The 10,710-nt window shown below is 35.4% G+C and overlaps 1 protein-coding gene across 1 annotated transcript in view; it reads right to left on the bottom strand.

Moving 5' to 3' along the window:
• The window catches only part of spg11 (SPG11 vesicle trafficking associated, spatacsin), an 80,396-nt gene that overhangs the window by 31,662 nt on the left and 38,024 nt on the right, over positions 1-10,710 (bottom strand). Inside the window, exons 10-18 of the mRNA XM_016230765.1 lie at positions 9,236-9,391; positions 8,082-8,245; positions 6,033-6,209; positions 5,518-5,589; positions 5,225-5,352; positions 4,034-4,209; positions 2,967-3,162; positions 1,645-1,833; positions 262-368 (exon numbers count right to left, since the gene is read on the bottom strand). Of these exons, the coding sequence (XP_016086251.1) occupies positions 262-368; positions 1,645-1,833; positions 2,967-3,162; positions 4,034-4,209; positions 5,225-5,352; positions 5,518-5,589; positions 6,033-6,209; positions 8,082-8,245; positions 9,236-9,391 (1,365 nt within the window). The remainder of the gene's footprint in view (positions 1-261; positions 369-1,644; positions 1,834-2,966; positions 3,163-4,033; positions 4,210-5,224; positions 5,353-5,517; positions 5,590-6,032; positions 6,210-8,081; positions 8,246-9,235; positions 9,392-10,710) is intronic.

The raw sequence follows: 10,710 nt of genomic DNA, 5'->3' as shown, positions 1-10,710 counted from the left end.
ATATATTACTTCCATTTAATTTTACATAAATGCTTATATTTATTTTTATATTTTAATGCTATAAATATTTGGTTATTTTTCAAGAAATTAATTTCAAGAATTAATTATTTTCCACTGAGAAATTAAAAGCATCAGTTTATATACCTAAGATACTGTCCCAAAATCTTTCAAATGTATTGAGATAAACTGACGGACAGCTGTTCTATGGTTTTAGAAAACTATTTCCTATTTAAAATAAAAACTATTTAAAAATACGCTCACCTTTAAGGTCTCTGGTGATTTTCTGTAATTTCAGCATCATCTCAAACCAGGGGAAGCTCTCAAACAGGTTTCTGTCGGTCAGAAGCGGGCAATTCCCGGGAGTTAACCTGAAAAACACATCCACAATGAGACGAGACGAGTCCTGAATGTCCTGCTGAAAAACATCTCACAGAAAAGAGCTTCATAAATCATTTATAAATAGTTATACAAATTAAAAAATTAAATGGAAAAGAGTTTCATAAACAAAATTATGAATCATAATAATATGAATTAAAAATTATTCAATTATAAAGATTAAATAAACAAAAATAATGAAATAAAACACATACATTACAAATAAAATAAGAAATTAAAAATAATTATGTACACTGTATTTCTGGAATTTTTTTTATAAAAATTAATAATAATAATATAAATAATTTTATATATATATATATATATATATATAATAAAAATAAACAGAAATAAGTAAATAAAAATAATTATATTACATATAAAATATAGAAGAAATGAAAAAGAAATATTTATATACACGGTGTCTCTGGAAAAGAGCTTCATAAAAATGTATGAATAATAACAATAATATACATTTTAATTTTAATTTAATATATTATATAAATATAATACAATATACAAAATCAATTTTATAGGGAAAAGAGCTTCATAAAAAATATTATAAATATAAACATTCAATTTTTTTATTAAATAACTAAATAAAGCTAAAACAAAAATGATTAAATAAACAAATAATTAAACATTTTAGTATAAGTATTTACACACATACAAGTTAATAAAAATGATGATGTTTGTTAGTTCACAGTTCATTTACTAATATATAAATAATATTACAATATAGTTATATTTTTACTGAATTATTGTATTGAGGTGCTATGTGTGGTTTTAACTGTGATTATCATGATTTAAATGTATGCTACTATCGGAGACCAATGATTAATAATAAAAAATAAATAAATAAAAATAATTAAATTTAACCATATAAAAATGAGGTTGCTACAATTTTTACAGATGTTACTGATTTTGATATTGAACAAAAATGTACATCTGCATCCTAACTCAAGCTACTATCGAATCTGCATTTGTAAGAGACAAAAAGTGATATTATTATTAATATTATCAGGCAACCCAAACCGGTTTCTTGATTTGAAACAATGTCACTCATTAGAACGTGCAGAAACTAAGAAATACATTTTTCGGTTAAGATATTTATTTTGTCTGGTTTCAACAAGCTTTCACTTTGGAGCAAAAATCTGGCTTTAAACTTGAAATAAATAAAGATTTGACATTTATCGCGATAATTATCGATATCAACTGATATGAAAAAAAACAGTATGGTGATAACTTTTTGGCCATATAGCGTCTCACCTGTAGTGCTCCAGGTAGCAGTAGAGCAGGTACTGCAGGCTGTTCTCCAGACAGTGCAGGACGAAGCGCTGGTGAAACTCCTGTGGGACAGGAGGACCCTTCCCATGATGCATCACTCCTCCGGCTTGACCCAGTCGCCATAGCAACTGCTGGAAGTCCTCCATCTCCGACTGCACAAACAGGCCCTGTCTGAACACAAACAGACTAACATCAGTGCTTTGAGCTCAAATAAATCGATGCATCGCGAATCGAGAACTGATTCAGCATCGATTCTGAGATTCTCCCAATGCATCGCGATTCTCTCTAGTCGATTCTTAGCTTAGTTTTGAACACTGCATGCTTTAGAAACAGACATATTCTGCTCATTTCCAAATCCTTACACACGCACTTGAACCTAAAATAATCGTTCATAAAATTCGAAAAGGTTGAATCGAATTATTAGGGTGTTCACAGTGGGCTGTGTTTAGCATCATAAAAGCATTCTGAGCCGAGGTGAAATTACAGACTCAGCCGAACGCTCTTCTTCGTGAGCATTTGAGTGAGCGGATAAAAACTAGAGTAGAGCGTCATCTGCTGTAAAAAAAAAAGAAGTTTAGAATCGATTTCAGAGAGAATCGCGATGCAATCGGAAGATCACAGAATCGATTTATCGTCACAGCCCTAGTCAGTTGTGACCCTGGAGCACAAAAGCAGTCATAAGTCGCTGGGGTATAAGTAGAGCGTCATCTGCTGTAAAAAAAAAAGAAGTTTAGAATCAATTTCAGAGAGAATCGCGATGCATTCGGAAGATCTCAGAATCGATTTATCGTCGCAGCCCTAGTCAGTTGTGACCCTGGAGCACAAAAGCAGTCATAAGGTATATTTGTAGCAATAGCCAACAATACATTGTATGAGTCAAAATTATTGATTTTTGTTTTATGCCAAAAATCATTAGGATATTAAAGTAAATATCATGTTCCATGAAGATATTTTGAAAATGTCCTACCATAAATACATCAAAACTTAATTTTTGATTAGTAATATGCATTGCTAAGAACTTCATTTGGACAACTTTAAAGATGATTTTCTCAATATTTAGATTTTTTTGCACTCTCAGATTCCAGATTTTCAAATAGTTGTATCTCAGCCAAATATTATCCTATCCTAACAAACCATACATCAATGGAAAGCTTATTTATTCAACTTTCAGATGATGCATAAATCTCAATTTCGAGTAATTGACCCTTGTGACTGGTTTTGTGGTCCAGGGTCACACACACTAAACATGCTTCCAGTCTCCTCTGGATGTGTTTGTATTTGGTGAGAATGTGAGCGGCTCTGACCGGGCGAGCAGGTCCAGGATCTGATCACGCAGGTACTGTCCGCAGCGGCTGCTGTGGTTGATGACGTGCGGCGCGAGCGCAGGCCAGCGGGGGACGTCAGCTGCGGTTGAGCTGCAAACCCATGCCGAGGCTCGGACACCATCGTGCAGAGAGGTGAGATACGACCACAGAACAGCGGCATCCCACGAACCCTGAGCTACAGCACAACAACAAACACATCCTTACCATACAGCACCATATCAAACACAACAAACACATCCTTACCATACATCACCATATTAAACATACAGCACCATATCAAACACATCCTTACCATACAGCACCATATTAAACATCTTTACCATACAGCACCATATCAAACACAACCTTACCATACATCATATTAAACATACAGCACCGCAACAAACACATCCTTACCATACATCACCATATTAAACATCTTTACCATACAGCACCATATCAAACACAACAAACATATCCTTACCATACATCACCATATTAAACACATCCTTACCATACAGCACCACATCAAACACAATTCCCCAACACTGTAAGTAATGCAATTAGTTACTTTTTTAGGGAGTAACTCACTATCGTGATGCATTACTTTTAAAAGTAACTTTATAAAACGCATAGTTCCGGTCTTTGATTCTGATTGGCTGAGCCGCGTTCGAAGCTGTTGTAAATGACGCTACAAAGTAACACACACCTTTGTTTACGTCTGTGTGTTGCTCGTCAACCACTTTGTAGCAACCACAACTGTTTCTGAGGAGCTACATTGTTTGGTGGAAGAACACTGTGTTTATTAATATCATTACACTTTATTTGCTCTGTTTTATTTTGTGAAACCTTACTACGTATATGGAATAACCGTTTTATAAAAGCAATAAGCCCCGTGAAGCTGTGGTTTACAGTGCATTTATAACAGCTAAGTGGGTTTTAGGCACTCTAACAACGCCCCTTAGCTGTTATAATTTCACTGTAAACTACGGCTTCTCAGGGCTTATTGCTTTATTCCCCCACACTGCTTGCGTGACTCTTGAAGTGTTGAGCTGTGATGAACTGACCAGGCGGCTGCAGTCGGGACAGAAGGATGGAGCTCTGCGTGTCTCTGTCCCAGTATCTGACCCAGTCCAGACGCACAGGATCCAGCAGAGAGCTGCAGGAGGACGAGTCCGGTTCCTGCGTGATCTCCTGCAGCAGACGCCTGCTCTCGGGATCAGACCGGCTCATCTGAAGAACCCTGGACACAAGATCCCACACACCTCTCATTCACCTGCCACGCCCCATAAACCAGGGCTCGAGTCCAGCTCGCAACCAGTGTTCATTTTGATCACAAATTTTGATTTTGTTTTAGTCAGAGTCTTTCGACTAAAATGCCATTTAGTTTTAGTCATATTTTAGTCATCTGAATTGCTTTAGTTTATTACAGTTAATTTAGTCGGCTAAAATCTAATGGGTTTAGTTACAGTGCATTTATTAAGCATTTCTTTAAAATTCCCAAACTCATTATATAGGTTAGATATTAAGGTTTTATCATGATAGACACCGATTTAACTTCGGTGACACACAACACGCCTTTATATTCAAATTAAATAAAACCCCTTCTCATAAAGAACAAGAACATGGTCTTCTTTTCAAAGAAATATCAATGGTTATATAGGCTAATTATGCATTATATAAGTATAACTTGTATAACCATATTCTTCATTCTTTCAAGCAGACATATTTATTTCTATAAATACATTTAGATTAATCTTTATTAGGGCTACTAAAGTGATTCAGTCAAGAACAGTGAGTGATTTTCTGTCTTTCTTTTGTTGCTTGATTAACATCAGTGACTCGGACAATAGCAACTAAATTAGGCTGCTGTCCCTTTAAAACCGAATGCACGGATGCAATGTATTAATACACGTCCTATATTCTCTTACTGTTTATGTTCAAGTCAAGTCACCTTTACTTATATAGTGCTTTTAACAAATACTTAAGACATAATCGACTGCGTTTACGTGAACAGTAAGACCAAATTGTGTTTATTCGGTGACGAAAACGTCAATAGATTTTCATCATAGTTTTTCAAAACGAGTTTTAGATTGTTATCGTCTTGTTGATGAAAACTATTCGTCAACGAAATTAACACTGCTCCCAACATCGCCTAGTCCTGACCAGCTCTCTTCCAAACATCATTTACTGTACTGTTGCATCAATAATAGATGAGAAACAACATTTGAAGAAGACAATCCGAGAGAAACACTCGCCTGCTGGTGTCCAGACGGTTCGAGCATCTCGTCGCAGGTGTCGAGCACAAGTTATTAATGGTCTGAATAAACTCCACCTGCTGTAGCTCTTCACACGAGAGGTAATTCTGCTTCTGCAGCTCCTCCACCTGGAAACGCCAGCAAAGCAGAGCCATAAACCAGCTAAATTAACCCTTGAAATGACACTGGTGATCACACAAAACTAATTCAACCAGTGGGAGTCTAGTTTGTAAAAACTAAGCAATCAATCCTTAAAACAAAACATATTTGTCTCTTTAAGGGTTTATTTTCACCATGAAGGCCCTTAGATCCCGATCGGCGGTGAAAACGCAGATGCTGTGGAGCTGCTCCTTCACATTGAAGCCCTAAAAACAGAGACAGCATTAAAAAAATGTTTTAATACTTTTAATAATCAAGGAGTGATCAAAAGTGCGAGGGAAGACATTTACAATGTCACAAAAGAATTCTTTTTTTTTTTTTTTTTAAATGCTGTTCTTTTGAACTTTCTATTCATCTGTGAATCATGTCAAATAAAATGCATCACGTTTCTACAAAAATACTGGGCAGCATAATCAGATAATAATCAGAAATGTTTCTTGAGCAGCAAAAAAATGCATATTAGGATAGTATGACATTGAAGACTGGCGTAATGATGCTGAAAATTCAGCTTTGATCACAGGAATAAATTGTAAAATTGGAATAATATTTCATATCTTTACAGAAGCCTTGATGAGCAGAAGAGACTTCTTAGGACACAAACGTAATATTGTGAGACGGAGATGTTTGTGTGCTAATCTGGAGTGTGTACCATGTGAGTCAGCAGTGTTTTGGCCTGCGGCAGGTCTCTGTGAGTGAGACAGATGAAGGTGCGTCTCAGTCCCGTCTTCCTGATGTCCTCCAGACTGCATTCAACACAGCCGCGTCTGCGCAGGAAAGCCTGCGCATGTGGGATCCGTCTGCTCAATATAGCGTGCTGAACAACTTCCTGAAACACACACACACACACACAACAAAACTACAATGTGCATGTGCATTATAATTTGCATTCATATCTATTTTATGACATATATAAATTGATTTTTTTTATATACTGTATATTAGTATTTATGCCATGGTCTGTCTGAATACTGGATTCTGATTGGCTCGCAGGTATACAGTAAAACCGTTTAATGCACAGGTAGTTCCAAGTCAGTTTAATCACTGTTCTATATTAATGCGCTGCTTTAATTGATGCACACACACACACACACACACACACACACAGAGAGAGAGAGAGAGAGATAGGGGGAGAGATGGAGAGAGTCGGAGATCGCACATAAACTTGTTGTCAACACTTCCCCCGCAATTTTTATTAATAAAATAGCCTACATACTAGATCGCTACATTATATTCCTCAGCAACGAGGTGTAAAATCGCTGTTTTTGAAGTAGCTTAATTAATTAGAGAGATGCGCAGCACAGATGAAGATGCCAATGCTTGACGTCTCCAGACCTGGACAGTGATCCGCAAGATGCAGCTCAGTGTAGCAGCTCAGTGTTTTACATTTGTGTCAGGAAAAGGACCATTTACATCCAAATGTAATTTAATGCACACAGAACAAAACCTAGAAATAGATTTCAGAACATGATCTGCTTAATCGGTCATTTTCAGTAAGATTGAGCATTACTAAATATCTTTGTGTGCCTGCTTTTGTGCGTTTAACTTGAATCGTGTCCAACGGATATCTGTTTTAAAGCAGTGGGTAATTCACTCGTTGATTTGCTTAAAGTCTACTTTGCGATTCTGCTGGGAAGGAAAGAAAGAAAGAAAGAAAGAAAGAAAGACACATATCTTAATCCATATTGAGGTCTATCTCTATTTTCAATGTTTTGGGGAAAATGAATTGGCTGAAGCAGCTGCAGCGAGTCAAAAAAAAAAAGTATATTGATTTTTTTTTTACAATTTGAAAACCTTCCTATTTTAGTTTTAAAAGTTATTCTAAATACAGTATTTTTTTCAGAATTCCAGACAAAGAAAGAGAAAGAAAGAAAAAAGAAAGAGAGAGAAAAAGAGACAGAAAGAAAGAAAGAAAGAAAGCGAAAGAAAGTGAAAGAAAGAAAAAGAAAGAGAGAAAGCGAAAGAGAAAGCGAAAGAAAGAAACAGAAAGTGAAAGAAAGAAAGAAAAGAAACAAAAAGAGACAGAAAGAAACAGAAAGAAAGAAAGAAAGAAAGAAAAAGCGAAAGAAAGTGAAAGAAAGAAAAAGAAAGAAAAAGAAAGAGAGAGAAAGAAAGAAAGAGAAAGCGAAAGAAAGAAAGAGAAAGCGAAAGAAAGAAAGAAACAGAAAGAAAGAAAGAGAAAGCAAAAGAAAGAAAGAAACAGAAAGAAAGAAAGAGAAAGCGAAAGAAAGAAAGAAACAGAAAGAAAGAAAGAGAAAGCAAAAGAAAGAAAGAGAAAGAGAAAGCGAAACCGAAAGAAAGAAACAGAAAGTGAAAGAAAGAAAGAAAAAACAAAGAAAGAAAAAGAAAGAAGAAAGAGAAAGAAATAAGGAAAAAGAGAAAAAAGAATGAAAGCAAAAGAAAAAACAGAAAAGAAAAAGAAAAAGAGAAAAAGAGAAAGAAAGAAGAAAGAAAGAGAAAGAAAAAGAATAGAAAGAAAGCGAAAGAAAGAGAAAATAGAAAGCGAAAGAAAAAAGACAGAAAGAAAAAATAGAAAGAAAGTGAAAGAAAGCAAAAGAAAGTAAGATAGATAGAAAGAGAAAGAAAGAAAGAAAGAGAAAAGAAAGAAAGAAAGAAAGAAAGAGAAAAAAAGAAAGCAAGCGAGTCCAACACAAACACATCCGTGATGCAGTGCTGGTGTCCAGTGTGTTTACGGACTGACCTCATCAGACAGCGACGGCCAGTCCTGGTCCGTGTCGGCGATGGACACAGCAGCGCTCAGACTCACAGAGGCATGCGGCCAGGGGAACTTCTTCATGTATCGCCGCAGGTCAGAGATGTAGCCGTCTAAAATCTGCACACACTCCTGCAGGTTCACGTCCAGCTCTACAGCGACAGGACCAAACGTGAGGCCTGATATCCCCAAACAAGAGCTCGATACACTAGGGCTGCCACTAACCGTTAGCCGAACAGAAGAGGCTTGCTCGACCAAAATGTTATTAGTCGAAGGCGTTAACGGCTGGTCTGTGGTAATACAGTACATCGGGAAAGACATCCAATCATTCATCAACCTCAAATATGGCTTATCATCCGAAATATGTAAGTATTAGCAACTTTATATGGCCGCTCAATCTAATGTTAACTAGAAATGTGTGCTATTCAAGCGTTTGTGCGGAGTGGAGCTGAACAGTAGCTCGCTGCAGGACAGACGGAGGCGCCAGTGCGCTCACTTACTCTTAAAATAATCCCTCATTTTGGGTCATACAGACAGGAGTAATTCATCTATCCAATCTGTAAAGACTCTACATTTATTTGTGTGCACTCACAATAACAACAAAATGTTGTGCTTTTGTAAAATAATGAAAGCAAAATGCGCTTTCTGCCGTCTCGGTCTCTGTGAACTTGAGCGAGAAACTCCGAAACTCCGTGTATGCTTGCCTAACAGATATGAAAAACATATCTATAGAGAGTGAAATGTCTACTTGGAAATGGAAAACAAATATTCTCAGATTATGTAATCCGTGTGCAACACGCACACAGGCGCTTCACTACTGAGGAGATGACGAGTCGTGTCGTCGACTTCATCTCTTAAATCGAAAACAAAAAGCGCTAGTTTATCAGTGAATTATTAAAATGTTAATGCAGTCTCCTTATGGTTTTTCCCTGACACATTCATAATCATTACTTCTGCCGTGCACTTGAGTGCTTATAGGCTATGCATGCAATTAAAGGCTCATTATAATGATTTAAATGGTTTATTAATAAGCGTGCGATTAGTCGACTAATGCTTCAAATGAACGACTACTAGTCGACCAGAAAACTCTTCAGTCGAGGGCAGCCCCGCTACACATTGAAAGCAGTGTTTGTGTGCTTTACCGTGTGTGCTGGTGAGGAGGACTCTGGTTTGTGTGTTGAGGAAGGTGAGCGTGATGCTCAGCAGCTGATCGCAGAACTGTTGGCTCTGAGCTTCAGTGTGTGTGTCGTGAATAGCAGAGCGCAGCAGATCCAGAGCCGGACACAGAGCCTGCACATCTGAAACACACAACAGACGGGAATCAACATGACTTTTTAAATGCTTTTGAAAGAAGTCTCTTCTGCGCAACAAGCCTGCATTTATTTGATCAAAAATACAGTAAAAATTGTGAAATATTATTACAATTTAAAACAGCTGTTTTCTATGTGAATATATAGTAAAATATAATTTATTTCTGTGATGCGCAGCTGTATTTTCAGCATCATTACTCCAGTCTTCAGTGTCACATGATCTTCAGAATTATTCTAATATGCTGCTTTGCTGCTCAAGATACATTTCTGATTATCATCAATGTTGAAAACAGTTGTGCTGCACAATATCGTGGACACCGCGATGTATTTTATTTTTCAGGATTCTTTGATGAACAAAGTTCAAAAGAACAGCATTTATTTGAAATCTTTTGTAACATTATAAATGTCTTCACTATCAATTTAATGTATCCGTGCTGAATAAATATCGTGGACACCGCGATGTATTTTATTTTTCAGGATTCTTTGATGAACAAAGTTCAAAAGAACAGCATTTATTTGAAATCTTTTGTAACATTATAAATGTCTTTACTATCAATTTAATGTATCCGTGCTGAATAAAAGTATTTGTTTATTTTTAAGAAATGTTTCTTGAGCAGAAAAGCAGAATATTAGAATGATTTCTGAAGATCATGTGACACTGGAGACTGGAGTAACGATGCTGAAAATACAGCTGCGCATCACAGAAATAAATTACATTTTACAATTTATTCAGATAAAAAAACATCCATTTAAAATTGTAATAATATTTCACAATATTACATTTTTTTTCTGCATTTTTAATCAAATACATGCAGCCATGGTGAGCAGAAGAGATTTCTTCAAAAACACTTTAAAAAATAATTATTGCAAAAACTTTCATTGTTTGATTTTCTGCCATTTTCCATTGACTGCAATTGTTTTTATATTGAGTTTTACATTTACAGACTATCCTCAAACCAGAACCCCTAAATTATGACTTAAAGTATCACTTAAGCCATTCTCTCTCTCTACATATGCATTGTGTTTATATATATATATATATATATATATACATATACTTTATTTTTGGAATCTGATTACATAATCCAGATATACTCATACTCCACCCCGCTGTGTGTGTGTGTGTATATATATATATATATATATATATATATATATATATATATATATATATGTATATATATATATATGTATATATATATATATATATATATATATATATATATATATATATATATATGTATATATGTATATATATATATATATATATATATATATATATATATATATATATATATATATATATG

This window comes from Sinocyclocheilus grahami, unplaced genomic scaffold (assembly GCF_001515645.1).
Source record: "Sinocyclocheilus grahami isolate Dianchi unplaced genomic scaffold, SAMN03320097.WGS_v1.1 scaffold377.1, whole genome shotgun sequence".
Taxonomy (NCBI): domain Eukaryota; kingdom Metazoa; phylum Chordata; class Actinopteri; order Cypriniformes; family Cyprinidae; genus Sinocyclocheilus; species Sinocyclocheilus grahami.
The sequence above is the reverse complement of the archived record's forward strand: the minus strand, read 5'-3'. Positions and strand labels throughout refer to the sequence as shown.